General features: G+C 41.2%; 1 protein-coding gene across 1 annotated transcript in view; it reads left to right on the top strand.

The window, feature by feature from the left end:
- Positions 1–17,780, top strand: part of cacna2d4a (calcium channel, voltage-dependent, alpha 2/delta subunit 4a) — a gene marked incomplete at both ends in the record, with an annotated part of 80,833 nt that extends 63,053 nt beyond the window's left edge. The window contains 13 exons of the mRNA XM_083999758.1: positions 7,014–7,075; positions 11,026–11,040; positions 11,571–11,615; positions 11,760–11,822; positions 12,679–12,749; positions 13,821–13,896; positions 13,977–14,029; positions 14,950–15,005; positions 15,458–15,478; positions 15,998–16,118; positions 16,809–16,924; positions 17,334–17,416; positions 17,688–17,780. Coding sequence (XP_083855884.1) covers positions 7,014–7,075; positions 11,026–11,040; positions 11,571–11,615; positions 11,760–11,822; positions 12,679–12,749; positions 13,821–13,896; positions 13,977–14,029; positions 14,950–15,005; positions 15,458–15,478; positions 15,998–16,118; positions 16,809–16,924; positions 17,334–17,416; positions 17,688–17,780 — 875 coding nt within the window. The remainder of the gene's footprint in view (positions 1–7,013; positions 7,076–11,025; positions 11,041–11,570; positions 11,616–11,759; positions 11,823–12,678; positions 12,750–13,820; positions 13,897–13,976; positions 14,030–14,949; positions 15,006–15,457; positions 15,479–15,997; positions 16,119–16,808; positions 16,925–17,333; positions 17,417–17,687) is intronic.
- Between the last annotated feature and the right edge of the window lie 262 nt (positions 17,781–18,042).

The raw sequence follows: 18,042 nt of genomic DNA, 5'->3' as shown, positions 1-18,042 counted from the left end.
AGAAAGAAAGAAAGAAAGAAAGAAAGAAAGAAAGAAAGAAAGAAAGAAAGAAAGAAAGAAAGAAAGAAAGAAAGAAGGAAAGAAGGAAAGAAAGAAAGATGTGATAGAAATGATAAAACAGAATGGCTAGAGGGAAGAAGTGTTCCGAACTACATCTCACTCTGTTCCATCTTACTGATAAATGTTTGACATTTTTTGATAAAAACTGTAATTATGTGTTTGTGTGTTTGTGTGTGTGCGTGAGGGAGCCGGAGAGAACGAGAACAAGTGACATTTCTAGTGAGGAAGCTATAATCTCTGTGCATGTCTCGTGTCTTTGGTAATGCCGATGTGTACATTTGTGCGTGTGTGCGACACTGACAGTGTGCATGAGGAATCAGAGGAGAGAGACAATAACGAGACAGACATGATAAGACTTTTGACATTTGCTCAGATAAACAATAATCGTGTTGTCCACAGCCACTTCAAGACTTTTAAGGCCTCAAACAGGGGACAAGGCCACCAAAGTGCAGCTTTTGTGAATCTGTTGCTTCTGCTAGTATGACAGTAATAGTTTAATACTTTTAATACTTATACAGGGAGGGAACATAAAGCAGCTGAAATGCTTTTCTCTTCATAACTTTTTTGTCAGACAGTGAACTGACTATAAAATGTGTCTCTTGCAACTTAACTGAAGTAGAGTCACACTGAGCTTCAAAAGAGAAATAGAGGATAGGTTTGTAGTGAAGATCACAAGTCAGTGATATCCTTTATATATTTATCCTATAAAGGGAAGCGTCTGTTCATTCCATTGCAGGACATCGTTTCTCTCAGTTGCGATAACATTGCACCAAGTAAAGTTGTTGCTGGCTTCTGGGAACACAGCAACTTTTTATCAGCCGTTTCTGAACCCAGAAGTATTTCAGTATTCAGTGATGGATGTTTGCGACAGACAGCCGGGGGATTTCTCCTCCAAATAAGTTTGCCTAACTCAAATGTCTGTTTACAACCTGGACGATCGTCTGACTGCTCGTGTCTCTTCAGTACACGGTGACATCACTGTTGAGGTTTAACTGCAGTGGACTGACACCCATCAGTAACTCAAGGTGCAGGCTTAAAAACTTCAAGTAAGCAGTCACTTTGTGAGTAATGTTATTATTAACATTGAGAATGAAACTGGCACTCAAGTTTTAATATCTTAATGTCTTTATTATAATATTATCTTGAAAATAGGTTTGAATTTTAATTAAGAGCTAATGCGCACGTTAAAACACACATACACATAATCTCTAACTCCTTGTTTCCCTCTCCTGACCTCACACCTCTTCCTCTCTTGTTGTTTCTCCACTCACACACGCACGCACGCACGAATATGGGAGAATGAGAAACACACACACACGCACACGCTCTCATGCACACTCATGCACAACCATTTGATCTCGCTCGCTCTATTATTAATAGCCACGCTTGGTAGAAATGAAAAGGGTTTGCAACTCATAACATTATTAAAAATCAATTCATCCTCTTTCATCCCCTCTGCCTTTTGTCTTATCCCTTTTCTGTCGTCCCTCTCGTGCCCCTTCATCCCTCTATCACTCTCACACCACCTGGGCCACCTGACTCCATTACATCAATTAATCTGTTCCCTTCATTACAACGTCTGCACTCTGTCTGTGACCTTTCTGTGTGTGTGTGTGTGTGTGTGTGTGTGTGTGTGTGTGTGTGTGTGTGTGTGTGTGTGTGTGTGTGTGTGTGTGTGTCCTTGCAGCCCATGTTCTTTTCTTTTCTTTTTTGCCTGCACATGTGTTTGTGTGTGTCTGTTAGTGTCATCTGAACCTTGTTCATGTCCTATAACTTACTTGCTCTCCTTCCCCCCTTTGTGTACATTATTTCTGCTCCATTACAAAACCATACTGCAGTAGCACAGTCTGCGTGTGTAGTGTGTGTATGTGTGTGTGTGTGTGTGAGAGAGAGAGAGAGAGAGAGAGAGAGAGAGAGAGAGAGAGAGAGAGAGAGAGAGAGAGAGAGAGAGAGTGAAAGAAAGCAACAAGAGAATGAAATGACCTCCTCACTAGTGGCCTTATTTTCCGTGTCCCCTCTGTGCCCAGAGACATAGCCATTGTGCCAGTTTAATTTATTGACTCTGCTTGTGTGTGTGTGTGTGTGTGTGTGTGTGTGTGTGTGTGTGTGTGTGTGTGTGTGTGTGTGTGTGCGTGCGTGCGTGCGTGCGTGCGTGCGTGCGTGCGTGCGTGCGTGCGTGCGTGCGTGCGTGTGTGTGTGTGTTCCCTATATATTTAGCCTCGACTCCAGGGTCTGGCTAAGGGAACCATCAGCACTATAGTAGCTCCGCTCACTGGTCATTTAACACAAACTGACCTCCTGTGCCAGCTTGACACAACACACACACACACACACTACACAATGTCACAAAATGTATGAACACACACAGCCACCCATTTATAAAACTGCACAGTCACCACTCTGTGTTTCAACCAAGAAAACATCCAACTTAAAGGCTTCTAACCTTCTAAGATAGACAGTTAGATAGCCAGATATCCCCACACTCCCTCTCCTCTTTTTCCACCATCCCTCTCTCTTTCTTCTCCCTTTCACAGTCTGTCAGACACTTGACACTGCACTGCTCCATTTAGCAAAAGGCCAGCAAGCTGGTCACCTTTCTCTGTCTCTTTCTTTCTCTCTGTTCAATTATAGTAAGCTTTAGTGACACGACAACGCAGCCCTGTCTCCTAGAAGTTATGTTTATATCCAACTAACTGGTTTTGACTAATGCATGTTGCACAATACACAAAGAGTTTACATTCTTGTACCACACAGGAAGCTGCTTGGGGTGGAGATCAGTGTCAGTGAAATAGATAATATATTATATTTATTTGTAACATTTATTGCTATCCAAATATAGTTTGAGTGATGAATGAAAAAAAATCTAAATTATGTCGGCAAAAACACAAATTTAGTAATAATTTAGGGCATAAACTATGTAAAATGCACATTTACAGTTTGTTACATAACTCAGGGACCTTAGAGTTACAGTTGACTGTTTGAATTGAGTTGTTTTCATATAATCAAAAAATGTATTTAGTTCTTTATGTATAAGACTTATCCTACTTTCCTCCAGCTCTTTCAGCTCTACTTTATCCAAAAGCAACAGAACCTCATTCTCTTTAACCTTTCTGGACTGTGAACTGTCAGCCAGACACGTGCACTGTTTGTGTTTGTGCTTATGCAATGATTATGTCTTTGTCTTCCCTTCGCTCTGTCTGCGTCTGTTAGCGTTCGTCTGTCAGTTTCGTTGGTTCCCACCGTCGTCCTGCCTGTCCATCTTTGTTTCTGTCTTCCTAAATTACTTGTCTCGCTCTACAAAAACGTGCACGGTGTAGATATGCATATTCCGTAGCCCATAATCCTGTAAGACAACAATGCAGTAAAACTCATAGTCTCTTCACCCATTCCCCTTTTCTTTCTCACACATTCTCTTCTTCCCGTCTTTCTCAGCCCGCATCCCTCCGTCTCTCATCCCTCTATCTCGTTAGTGTAATAACCAATTAACTCCGGCTCTTGGTTGTTCAAATTTTTTATTTATTTCTTCATTAATTCATTTCCTTTTGAAAGTGCACTCCACCGTGATTGGCAGCTCACACTAATTGCAACTGAGACTGTGAGTGTACAAGATATGCTCCAGCACAAGCACACACAGACAAACACACTGGCGCATATTAGAGGGAAAAAAAACAACTATTACCGCACACACATACACACCCTCACACGGATCAGTGTGATGGTTTTAATTAGATTTGGCCTATCAGCCTCCAACTCAGAAAGGGAGAGGAGGCAGATTACTGCAGCCCTCCATAATGTCCTTCCAAGACTTTAACTGAGATTATCCTGGAGGGGGACGACTTCAAGGTCAGTAGCACTATTGAAGAGAGCGAGTGTGAATGTGCGATAGACTGGTCAAACATCCAAATGAAAAGAAAATCGCAGATAATATGACAAATACAAAAGAAAAGTGCTTTGGATCAAATGTAAGGGCATTGATCTGGTGTCCGTATATATGGTTTTACTGGAGTCGCTGAAATTTGTCTGTAGATTTTAAGATTTCGGAAAATGCAAATACATGATCTGTATGAACAGATAAACAACTGCTCAATCAGCGTAACAGACTTCTATGTGTACATGACTGATTACAGGCTGATTGCTGCCATGACTCAGCATCATGACTGATTTTCAAGAGCTTGGACGGAATCCATGACACACAGACACACACAGGCACACACACACACACAAGCCAAATATGCATACAGACACTTGCAAACTGATACACAGACTTACACAGAACATGTCAGAGCCTTGTCCTTGTAAGATCCTGAACGATCCCAACATGGATGTAGAGCGTTACAGTTTATTCTTACCCACAGCGATCCATAATTCATCACCTAATAGCATTTTACAAGCATAATTGAGTGAATGTTCAGCCTATAGCTCTGACCACAGCTGCCCTCCCAGCTTCAGGCAGCCATTGGATTTCATTTTGTTACCTCACAGTAGTAATGTAACATAGTCCAAAAAAAAAACATGTCTTGCAGGTTTTGTGTTGACATTGACAAATTACAAAACTCCAGCAAATGTCATGAGTCTACTAATTAAATTTCATATAAAAGTCAATGGAAGCTGAAGGCAGCGGTGTCGTGGCTCTACAGGACTGAGACTACTATTATGTACACAGTCCTCTGTAATAATGAAAGGTGATGAATGAATTAATGTCACTGTTATTGCTTTGACTTTTAGACTAACATAATAACTAAATACATGTTGAGTTGAGGCTTCTTCTACACCAGAATTACATAGACTCCATGCTGTAGTGGGCATATTTGCTAGTGATATGATTTTTAAAAAGTTAAAAGAATAAAGGAAGTGTCACATTGTTGGTTTTAAATACAGGTTTAAATACAAACTATGAGTCAGAAAATTGTGTTCTCCAGCTCAGTGTTTCTGAAATTGTGGGCACTTTGGTTCCTGGCTGGTGTTTTTTTAATCTGATGGTAAAATACTAAATGTATCAAACCAAAATATCTTCAGCTAACAAGCAGGTGACCAGAGCTTTCACTCTGTTCTCTCTCTTCCTCTTCCTCCTCCCCAGACCAACCAGACCTAAACTAATGTCTCTCATAACAAAGCCTTTCTCCTGCCTGACTCCATCACAGTAACTATTCCACTCTGTGTTTATTATAGTAAATGATGGTGTGTACGTGTGTGGCTGGGTACTAATGCATGCTTTTGTGCTGTTATACAGCATGTGCACCTATACTGTATGTGCAAGGATGTGTGAAAGTGTATATTGTGTGTGTGTTTGTGTGTGCACGTGCGTGTGTGTTTATACATCTTTTGCATATTACAAGGTTTTCCCTGAGTGGCTGTACAAAGCTCGCTGGGAGAAAAACGCTGAATCTTTGATGCTAATGTGAAGTGTCATATCTTCATTCCCAGTGTGTGTGTGTGTGTGTATTTGTTGTCTGTGTGGGTGTATACAGTACAGTATGTGTGCACTGAGAACTTATGCAATTACAGTTTCTTTTTTTTGCATTACGGCACTGACTGAAATGCTGACGGACGTACAGCTCTAAGCTGACACAAGCAATTGCTCCACCGCCGTGTGTGTATGTGTGTGTGTGTGTGAGAAATATGTCCAAACACACACTAATTCTTGGCTTAATATTCTGTGACTGAGAGTAGGCAGAAGTCGGGCGCACACACATACACAGACACATTGCCACATGCACTGTCTAAGAACAGCCGGTTCACACGACGGTGCTGAGGCTAAGAAGGCCAGTTACTGTAAAAGGATTTTCATAATTTGAGTTGAGAAGGCAGAGCTGATCTGTGCAGCAGGTCTTCTTCTGCTCCTGCAGCCTGGGAGCTAAGAGAAGAAGAGATACTGTCTCTCTCCAAAGGGACATTAATCGGCTCATTAATGTTCTTTCTTCTAAACGGCTGGAATTTAAGTTTCTCACCATTTAATTGTCTCTACAACCTCTACCACTAAAGAAATCACTAGCACACACACATCAACTGCAGATGTTGCGAATACTGCTTAAACAGTATTATTTCTTAGTTCTCCTGCTATTATAACAGTATACAGTGTAAAAACTAGTGCAGTCTTACAAAAAAAAACTGTTTATCTGACTTATCAGAGCTTTCAACTGTGTCAGACAGCCCCAAACAGTTTTGATGTTAAATGTCTGAGCCAACACAGACAGAAAGTGTTAAAGGCGCTGTGAGATAAATAATAGATGAAGATAAAACCACAAAGTGAATCTTTTTTAATTTGTTGTTGTCAAATTCTGGATCTAATGAAGCTTTTGGGGCGTCGTTGCATCACTTGTGTTAATATCAAAACTAAGACACAGCCGCATGAATTACTTGTGTCACTGCCCATGTAATGATTATTTATGACGGCTCTTATATGTGATTGAAGTAGGCTATTTCTCTCTCTCTTAGTAACCATAGATACACTGGAAACTCAAATGATATGTGACTAACTAACCAAGAACAGAGGATGGAATACAAAGGTAGAGAGTGCAACAAAAAATGATAATAAAACTGGAAAGATCATGCTGTGGAGCCACAGGAGGTGTGCTTTGTTTTCTTCCTGCTTCCATGTCGTTGCCATGACACTTTCAGCATGTGTTGATGATATCTGCAAGTGGACATTTGACTTCACAGAGGCACTTCAGGATTTAACTCCCCAGCTGTGATTCAGCAGGGGTGTTACACTTCTGCTATCCATTTATATGCAAATACTTCAAAATAATAAAACAACTAAAAAAAATAAAACACACTCATCATCCTCTACTTTCTTTCTATCCTCATGTTCCGGCTCTTCGTTCCACTTACTTTTCTCCTCATGCTTATCCTTGCTCTCACCTTATCCATATAACTAATTCATTTTTTATGTCCTGGTTCATTTAACTGTTCTTAATCGACCTCTCTCTCTCTCTTTCTCTCTTTCTCTGCAGCCATCGGTGTCCAGATGACTCTGGACATGATTGCGTCCAGACTCTGGACCATCGCTGTACAGGTAAATACATACAGGCCGAGTGTGAATGAATATGTTTACCACCATAAAAAGTACAGAGACAGAACTTCATCCTGTTTCCTTTCACAGAGTGAATCCATTATAGTTTATATCTTAAGGGGTTTAGTCCAAAATAAGAACAGTGATGCTGACAAAAGGATAAAAGAGGTTTCCGTGGAGTATTTCTCCGCACCTTCAAGAAAACATTTTATTCAGGGAACGCATGCTTAATTTAGCGTTACACCTTTGCTGATAGCTTGGTCGTTCTCCCCTCTCTGCTCTCATGGCTGTAAATGACAGCAGTTAAAAGAGCATTAAGGCTGCTGGCTAGTCATTAACTGATGGATAGCTACCACCGCTAGCAGCTCCCAAATGTGTGTCTGTGTGTGTGTGTGTGTGTGTGCGTATATACACATGTGTGTGTTTGTGGACGTGTGAATAATACAGCACCGTATATGTGTACATGTCTGTTAATGTTCGTGTGTGTCATGTTGTCAGCGACCATATGCATGGCCATCTGTGCACGAGTGTGTTGTTATGTCCACATCCCTCCGCTGAAAACTCATCATCATTTGCAGCAGCCTCGTTATCCACTAGATTTATGCTACATTGAAAATCTCTATCATTTTCATTTACTGCGTGCAATTTGCTCGCTCTTCTCCTGCCCAAATTCACAATTTTCTCCCCCAGCCCCCCCCTCTTCCTTTGTTTTCCTCAACACTTTCAGCACCTCCTCCCCTTCCTCATCTCCTATGCTCCCATCTGCTTTCCTCGCCTCCTCTCCTCAGATTGGTTACATAATCATATTATCTTCCTGTCATGTATTCACTGTCAGGCATCTTTATTTCATAAGGTGTGTGCACGTGTGTGTGCGTTCCCTGGCAGTATGTGCCTGCCTTTGTTGTGTATGTTCACGTGTGTCTTGTGCATTAGGTGTGTTTGTGTTTGCATTAAATCCCCCGTTCAGTCTATTTTAAGTGCTCAGCTCCCTTGGAGGTGAAGATACTTTACCAACTGTGAATCCTGAATGAAATACCTGCATCCAAGAGGAACTAGTCACATGGCAACCACAACCATCAAGCTGTAACAATTAAGGAATTCATGAATAATTAAGAAATGCATCATGTGCTGTTGTGTGAATGTATGTGTGAATTTACTGTTCAAAAGAAACACACATAGCTTTGATTGCTTTTAATCGTCTGTATCTGTTGCAGATGAAATGCGTGGCAGAAAAGTTATTACAAGCATTTAACTCAGTGTTAATGATTCGTGTGCCCCAATAATTGGTTTGCTTTAATTACTAACAACATGAAATTAATTTCATTTTATGTGTTTGAGAGAAGGGATAGTGGTAAGTACATCTCCACATAGTCCACACGGATCTTAGGGAAGGAGTTACATAAGTCATAGAAATCCTATCTGACCTTATAGCTACAAGATAAAGTTGACTAGCTTAAAATAAGATGTTATTAGCCGATGAATTATGAATCAGTGAGGGTAAGAATAAAGCATGAGCCTCCATCTAATGGGAATCAGTCAGAATGTTAATAGGAAAATGTTCTGACATCACTGTACAGCACACTGCTCCGTCTGCCGTCTGACTGCGTCTACATCTGTGGTGAAGTGTATGTGGAGGAGAGGGTGCGAGACAGAAAACAAGTATAAATAAGAGGGAAAAATAGACAAAGGTGCACTTTGCCGTCGTTTTGCTCCACTGGTGCATCATCTGGCCATCTTGGTTAAATCTGAAAACCCACAGTTCTATGAAGATATTCCACATTATAATATTCAGGGTGAATCCTACAGTGTAATGCGCTGTATGTCTCTGACAGTCCACTGCTGATGTATTTTGTCTGACAGCAACGGGAGATGTGGTGAGAGTAATGGGGATCAGAAGATGATAGATTATTTTCCATCCACATCCTGGCATGCTCTTTATCTCACAGAGAAGACACAGCTGTTTTCCGTTTGCCTATAATTCTGTGTTTGTTAACTCTATGCATGCATAGTGTTTCTGTGTTTCTGACAGCGGTGCACTGCAGCCTTTTAAATATGAAATACAGTAAAATGTAAAACAATATCTTTATATAAAATCAACAAAATCTCTTCAGTTAGGTTGAGATCTGGTGTCTGCGAGGGCCACGGTATGTGACTCACATCTATGGATTTGCAGTGACCCTTCCCGCTGAGGGGACAAGTGGACTTAAACCTGCAGAATCTCTCCCACAGCTTTACAGGGCCACTGCATCCTCTCAGTGTAAAGGGTCGAGCGTCCAGGGCTTGTTGAGAAGATTGTGAAGGATGACGCATCTGACCGTCATCACTTTTCTTCCACAACGGTGGAGCCCAGTGCTGCTGGTTTTTGCTCCACTAAACTCTAAAATTGTGCATTTGTCTCTGTAATTAGTTGCACACTGCAACCTTACAGCCATAACATTAAGACAGTTTCCTGTTTTAATGTTGCTGGAGCTGACTGGAGTACATATCCAGTTATAAGAGTTCATTCTGAATCATAACTAATTTGATCTGAGACATAATTTCTACTTTCATTTATTTTCCACACATTCATGGCTGATCAGTGTCAATAAATGCAGATGTCACTTGAGTCACTGTTTCTTTGTGGCTGAGGCTTCTGCCATCTGTTCCCCAACTTAAAGGAGCAGTATGTAGGAATGTGGCCAAAACTGTTGCTGCAGCCAATTTCAAAACACAGCAGCACGTTGTTTCCCCTCCCCTGCCCCCCAGTCAGACTCCAGGTTGCCAGATAACCACACGCTAACCTCTGCTCTGCTCACTCACACAGTCAGTAAAGACGATCATGCCTCTCTAAAACATGTTAGACTGCATTAGTTACTACCTGCAGTCAGAGGGAAGAGCAGCAGCACATCTACATATGTTATCTTAGTAAAATATCTCCTATGTGTTGACGTTTCTGTAGCTTTTTACTCTGACTCACAGTAACTACGAGCGGAGTTCACGTCAACTCAGGTGATCTGCAGGTTATTGTTTCAGGCCAAAACACAAAACCAAAACCTAAACATGATTTGGCGGCTGCAATTTGCATTAAATGCAAATATTCTGGCTGTACTATTGTTGTCAGTTAGATTAGTTTTTCAAATTAACATGATTCCTTAGTCTCTGGTGACATATTGAGTGATTTTATGAAAACTTGCTGTACATTTCTTACATACTGTTCCTTTAACTGCTTAATTGCACCTCGCATTGCACCTGTGTGGAAGCATCTGCGTTCGTTATGTTTCTCCACGCGTTTCCTGAGGCTTTTCCTTTAATTCATCACCCGTCTGTATATAGCTTCCCCTCACATTTCTTCCCTCATCAGACGATGCCATTTGGCCGCAATGTGTGGCGAAGAATCATCATTTCTGTCAGTCCACTCAGTGAATTGTAGTTTATTTCAGGAGGCACTGATGGGAAGCAAGAGGGGAAAGACTGACACTTTGCTGTAATAGGATTGAAAAGGATGATAAATTGGCTCATTCACACTTCGACACGCTCTATATAGCCTGACCATGATTCCAATGACATATTGTCCATAGACCCGAACCAATACGTACGCTAGACTTAAGATGACCAAAGAGTCAAGAGGGGAGCTCATGACTCATGACCAGTCCACAGATGAAGAACAGAGGTGATAGAAGTTAAATTCACAGATAGTGTTGATAAAGAAAATGTTCTGTATTACGAAAATATACTTATGTTACGTTATGTAGGACAATTTACCTGGAGTCGTAACGCGGTGAAGACAGTCTGCAGTCCTTTGTGTGTTTTTGAAACATGTTCTTTGAGAAGATTTGTCAGCAGCATCCGAATAGCAGCAGAGTGGGACAGTGCATAGACTTACACATCATTAACCGAAGTAACGTTTATCTCTTTTTTCCCCACCATGCTCTCGTTTTGTCTCTCTTTGTTTCTCTCCTCCCGCATCTTCTCAGCCAAATGACACAGATGTAAGTCTGCATAATTTTCCCTCGCTTCATTTTTCTAAACATCACTTCACTTTTTGTACGGAACCAAATTTAACATTTTCACAGCACCTGCTGAGCTCTGTGAAGTCAGCTTCACACCCCAGTTATAACAGATCTCACACACAAACACAAACACATTCACACAGTCGCTGATATGCAGAAATTCAACACACACAAACTTGCAAACAAGACACCCAGGAGCACATCTCAGGTAGACAAAACACACGGCGGACAAATTAACGCCTTCTCACCAACACAGACGTGTTTTCTGTCTTTTCTCCTTTTTTTTCCACTTGTCGACATTGACACATGTTCAAGCCTAACACCTCTGCATGTGTTCGAATCCTTTGATCACACACACACAGACATGGTCTCCTCTGCACACATACTCATCAGATAATAACACATATCACACTCACAGTCTTCACTTTCACTTATAACTTGTCAGTGAAAATCAGAATCTGAGATGGTGAAACACAGTGCAAACATCTTTTCTTCTTCCTGTCCTCCAGTGCTCTAACATAGAGGGGGTTTGTCCTCTGCGGTGTGACGGCATTGTGAGTATATCAAGCCAATATATTTCAAGGTTATTCACAACACCAAACTGTGTTATATAAGTTTATAATCATTATATGAACCATTATGCTTACTGTTATCTTTGTCTCTCTTTTCCTGTCCTTGACTCTTTTCTCACATCTCAGGAGATCGACTGCTTCGTGATTGACAATAATGGCTTTGTCCTGATTTCGAAACAGCGCAATGATGTGAGTTCATGCACAAACACTCAAACAGACGCAGAGAAAATTTAGCTCAAGTGATTTTTAGTCCTCGAATTGATTTTATGACTGTTAATCACAGCACAAGAAAAGAAACTTGGAATATGGATCCAAAACCGATCTGTGGCTTTTATTTAGAAATACAATCAAATGCAAGTTGTCACTGAGGTGTTCATGTGTAATTCGTTAAGGGCTGTAATTAAATTCATTTGAGCAGACAGAAGTTTATAAACTGGAGTTGTATTCCCAATCATCCTGTTATTGACCAGAACTAACATTTTAATTAAAGTCTGGCTCTTTTAATTCTGTGTACCCTTGTGTTTTTAAGGGTAACACTATATTAAAGGAATATTTTGTAATTTAGGGAAATACTCTTATTCACTTTCTTGCCGGGAGTTAGATGGGTCTCTGCTTGTTGCCTGGCAACATCAACAGTGATGACAAGAATTACCACAGAATTACATAGAGTCGTTTATACACCTTGGGTTTTGACAGATTAAACAAAAGGAGATATAATGTGTTAATAAGTGAAGTTTCAGAGATGAACGCAAACGGCTTTTGTCGGGATACTTGTACCCACCTCCCTCCTGCCCCCTTTGAAAGAGACTCTCCAGCACAAACCATGTGCGGTAACATACATTGCGAACCAACACACAATGTAGCCTAACCTCGATGAATAATTAATCACGCAGTTCACGCCGAGGTGAAAGTGGGAAGTGCTGAACACTGAGGAAGGGAGTTGATATTCCCCATGTCAGTGTATCATGACAGAGATTTAATAAGTTCAACCACACAGTTGGTTTCACGCGGTGTTTGTCTGCCTTATCTCCCTCTCTCCTGATAGGCCGGGAGGTTCTACGGTGAGATTGACGGGTCAGTGATGACCACGCTGATCAGGATGGGCATGTTCAAAAGGTAACACCTGTCATCACATGTGCAACTAGTTCAAAAGACAGTTTGGTATCTGTCTGTCTGTCTGTCCATCTGTCTGCCTCTCTGTTTTTGTCTGTCTGTCTGTCTGTTATCTAACAACAGGGAATTGCTCAGCATGAAACAGGCCTGAATCCCTGTGGCTGGAGGCTGAGCTGTTCTCGCTGTTCTGCAAATTGAAGTGCTATTTTATGCATCCCAGTGTCTCCTGCTTGCTTATAATACGATGCATTGGAAACCGGCGTCTGAACATGATTACATGTCACCCCGATGCTGTATTACAAATGAACCAGGAGGCCGGCATGTAAATGTCTCCTATTTTGTTTCTGGTTGTTAGTCATCTAAGCCTTGCATCAGTATGCATGTGAGACCCATAGCCTGGAGGCTGTTCTTTACTCTCATTATAAAGACTCAAAAGCTTTGTTTTTATGGTATAGTCTCACCTTCGTGTTGTTCTGTCTTCATGCTCAGGGTATGTAAGTCACCCATCTGGGTGTTTATGGTATAGGATATCCCTGCTTTTTTCCCATTTGCTCCCCTTTGAGCTTCTTCAGCTTCCCCTTCTTTTTTTTTCTCCCCCCTCTCGCACTTTTTGCCCGTCTTTTATGTTTGAAATCTCATGAGTGATGTGCTATTTTTAAACAGCTAAAAGATTTCGTCATGCTTCATTTGACACAGGATATTACATAACAGGTTTTCAGCATGCATGAACCTCGGCGGCTGCTTGTGTGTGTATATGTTTGTGTCTGTGTGCGTACACCTGCAAAATTGTACGCGTATTAATGTGTTCTTGTGCCTCTACTTGCATAAGAACCAAATGTACTCAAATGTGTGGAAGGAAAGGAAAGTAATTATGGCACAGAGATGATTTTCTTGTGTTTCTTTTCTTTTCCTAAGTTAAGTTAGGGATCAGGACTTGTACAAAGGTTAAGCTCAGCCATTCAGTGCACTGTGTAAAAGTCTGCAGGGGGGGGTCAAGAAATCGATGTAAGTCAGTGAAATACTGCCAGAGGAGCAACACCTTGTGCTTTGTGCTGTATGTGTGTGTTTCCTCAGGGTGTCCTTGTACGACTACCAGGCCATGTGTAAGATGAACTCGCACTCTGTCAGCGGCTCTCGTCCACTTCTCAGCGTATGTACACATAACATTTATTTACCACAACGCTCCAATCAATATTGCAGGAACTATAATCTATCAATCTGTCTCTTCAGCCGTTCTATGGTTTGGCCTCAGCGCTCAAGTGGTTCCTCTCCAATTTCCTACTGTAAGTGTTTAATAAAGTTGTTGTTTTTATTATTATTTGCTGTAATTTTTGTGGAAAGTTTGATTCTTGGTTAGTAGCATTGTTACAGTATGTACATAGAAAACATCATAATGTACATGCAGACGTGTCTAATTTTAAAATCCATTTGATTATTTGATACATGTAAGAGAAAGAGATGTAGCCATTATATTCTATCGTACAGTATACAGTATTATTATATTACCCAATAGTTATGAACTAAGGTAATCAAAAACAACACAGGAATAGCTCGACATAATAGTGGTAGTGCTCTTTTGCTTTCTTGCCAGGAGTTACACACAAAGATCAATACTGCACTCATGTTTGTATGGCATAACATGAAGCACCGTTTAGTTAACTTAGCAGGAAACAGGAGGGAACAGCTAGCTTGCCACTGGCACCACTAAAGATGCCTTGTTTTTATAGTTTTAAAACATTTTCTGTGTCCTTGGTTGACAGTATTCATGCCAAGCTAAGCTAATTGGCTGCTGCAAGCGAGAAAGCAAATGAGTGGATTTCCCAAAATGTCCAGCTATTCCCTTAAAGCACAGTTCTCTATCCAGGCTGAAGTTTAAAGAGGAAGGCCTTGATCATTTAGGATAACAGCTCCACTTTTTTCCATTAGTGCCTTAGTAAGGCCAAAGTCAGTTTATACATCCAGCAGCTACATTAAAAAGAACAGGTTAGTTATCCAGCTAAGACAAAAACAGCTACCAAAGCTCCCAATTACTGCTAAATAACTGGAGGACCCATTTTAATATTCCCATGACACAACTTTGGATCCTGGCCCAGTTTTCGATAGCTGCATGCAATCTGCTGGCAATCTGCTTTTGGTCTATAATGAAAGCCGCCTAATTGACTCCTTCTCTCTGTCCACTCTCCTCCCCTCCCCTCTTCACAAGGTTTCTCCTGGAGTTTAATATCTGTGGCTTCTGGCACTCGGATCATTTTGCTGATGGTGAGCACATATGGCAGGTTAAGATCTAAGCATCTTAAACAATGTACATTTTGTAAATCATAACGCTGACAGCAGATCTGGGTTACTGCAACGTTTGCTTTATAAACCAATTCTTAATCAATTATGAAAATATCACAAATGATTCATGAACGTCACAAATAAATCATAAACATTCATATAAATGTATTAAACATTAAAGTAAATGTGTCTAGGCATTACATCATCATATTCATCATCATCCCCACAAACATGTTTTGTCAGTTTTAATACCAGGAGTGTGTTGTGTAAACTGTGTGTAACATTGGTCACCAGCCTGAAGGTCATTATGCAATAACAACACTGTGTCCTTTGATCCCCTCACCCACCTCATTACTCCGTGTGTCAATCATCTGCTCCTCTTCTTGCTCCATATCATCATCATCATTATCATCATCATCTCCATCTCCATTCAGCCAAGGCATCTTTCAGCGTGTGTGAGTATCTGCCTTTAGTCTCTGAGGAGGATCGATGTTCAGTGTGTGTGTGTGTCTTCAGAGTGTGATGAACCAAACAGAATTTGGTGTTTCCCCATTACATAAGTAGATTTCAGTGGGAACAAACACAACTGACAAATACCAAGCAAAACAAGAACTACGCGTAGAGTTTGACTGAAGGTATTTTAATTCTTAAGAGACCAAACAAAAGCCGAATCTCACAAAGCAAGACATTAAATTCTCACAAGCCATTGTCGCTTGTCTTTCAGGTTTCAGAACTATCCTTTTCTTCCATGCACAGGCAGGTTATTCAATTTTGTTTGCAGTATACAACAAGCTGGAGAAAATCGTATAGTGGCAGACAGAGATATAACTGGCTGGAGCGTGAAGAATTTAAGTAGTAGCCCTCGTCCTCTTCTCAGCCTGTCAGTCACCAACAAAAATGTAACGTACACTGTCACACGCTCATTCCTGTGAAAAAAAAACTGGAGATATGACCCTTATCTATCTTTCTATTAGCCTCATCTCATAAGAAGAAAGGGGACATCCTGCAGCCGTGTGACACCGAGTACCCCAGCTTCGTTTACGAGCCGTCAGTCAAAGAGACCAACAGCATTATTAAGTGTGGACGCTGCCAGAAGTAAGCACACACATGCACACTTCTACACACACAAATCTGCAGTGCACTCCTCTCTAAGCCCTGGACCAGTCATATTAAATTGTCCTTCCAAAATCCATTTTCTACGGCTTTGCTCTGCTCTGCATACTGAGAGCAGCGTGTGTTTATACAAGAGTATCAGGAAGGAGGGAATAAGTAGAGAGGAACGAAATTAGATCAAGGTGTGCGGGGTTATAGAGAGACCGAGAATCATATGGAGAATGAGGGAGAGTGACTGCAAAAGCTGAGAGAAAGTATTAAGGGAAGTAAATGAAAAAAAAAAGACAGAGATGGGGGTACGAGTGGGTGACAACAACAGAAATGGAAAACAGTGGGAGGCAAACGGAGGGGGAAGAGGAGAAAGAGAGGGAAGCATCACAGCATGTGAGTGTCTTTGAAAAAGAGAGAGACAGGAACATGGATAGAAACACTGTGGTTCTGTGGTTAGTGTGTATTAGTTCAGTGGGTTTCTTGCGATAGGTTGAGTGTGAACGCCCTCATGAGGCCAAAGTGGGCATGACACATCGGAGCCACTGCTTATTAATTGTGGTTGAGTGGAGTGTTTTAGTCACAGTATCACCCACTGCAAATGATGCCATAAAGGTGCAATTATTGTCTCAATATTTTTGTCTATGTGCCCATTTCACATGTATCTTTCTGTGTGTGTGTCAGGATGTTCGTGGTGCAGCAGATACCAGACAGCAACCTTTTGATGCTGGTGGTCCAGGCCGACTGTGACTGCTCCAGACAGTACGCACCGCTCACCTTGCAGCCCAGAGAAGTCCGATATATCCTTTGATGTTTTGGTATTAACTGAGCATCTTGAGAAATTAGCATTCTTTTCAAATTCAGTCGAGCTGTTGATATTTCACTGCATAACTCGCTGACAAGTTAGTCACCCTCCTTACTTTACCACTTGAAAAAAAAGACAGGCTTCCCACCTGTGAAAGCTGTAATGGTGTTTTGATTAGTCCTTTCCCCTGGCACCGTGCTTGCATTACTTTCTGTTTTACTTAAACTGATAGCAGCTGTACATATAATTCTGATTAACTCTGTGCACATTGGGAGCTTTCACAGATATACGATCTGTGAAATGTGTACTTTGCACTGCAAACGCCTTGAATTAACACAGTATTTGAATGAGCAAACAAAGCAAACCTCTGCTCTCCTTGTTGTTGCGCCTTGACCTCGCTGCACATAACGCCTCAGTAAAGTGTGACAGGATGAGGTCACAGAAGATTCGCAGAAGGCCAGAGTCTTGTCACGCCTACCACCCGCAGGTGAGCTTCTGATTGGCCCACTCCCAAACTCGCAACATCTGCAGGCAGTGCACAGCTGCTGTGTTGATTTCAGATAACATTTTAACAAATTGTTTTTTTTCAGGCTTGCAGTTGTTTGTTATTCTCTTCTCTGCACACATATCCCCTCCCTGTACTCATTTGCTAACTTTTTATTCGTATATTCAGCTCCTAATTACATCATAATGGTATCAAATGGTTTAAATCGTGGATGAAACTCAAAGTGAAATAATTTTCTGTTTTGTCCCCGTAGGAAAACGCCAATGACTGCGGACGGGCTTCTTTTATATCTCTCTCAGCTTCTCTCTTCGTTATCTGTCTCTCCCTCTCGGCACTTGTCTCCTGATGATGGGCAACTTGACTCTTCTATATGAAAGAGTAGATTGGAATAAATCAAGAGATGTGTGTTTGGACACCTCAAGTGGATTTTTTAAGAACATGAACTTCTGCACCATTTGCTGATGACAACCACAAGCCAGGTCCCTCCTCATGGACATGTGACGTGCTTTATGAGCATTCGTCGGTCAATTCCAAGAAATCAATACTTCTGAAGCGAAAAAATACAAAGAAAGCAATTTATTGGGCTGTTGTTGCCATGGATACTTTTT

Source organism: Trachurus trachurus (genome assembly GCF_905171665.1).
Source record: "Trachurus trachurus genome assembly, chromosome: 23".
Lineage (NCBI taxonomy): Eukaryota > Metazoa > Chordata > Actinopteri > Carangiformes > Carangidae > Trachurus > Trachurus trachurus.
This window is presented reverse-complemented; position numbering and strand designations above follow the sequence as displayed.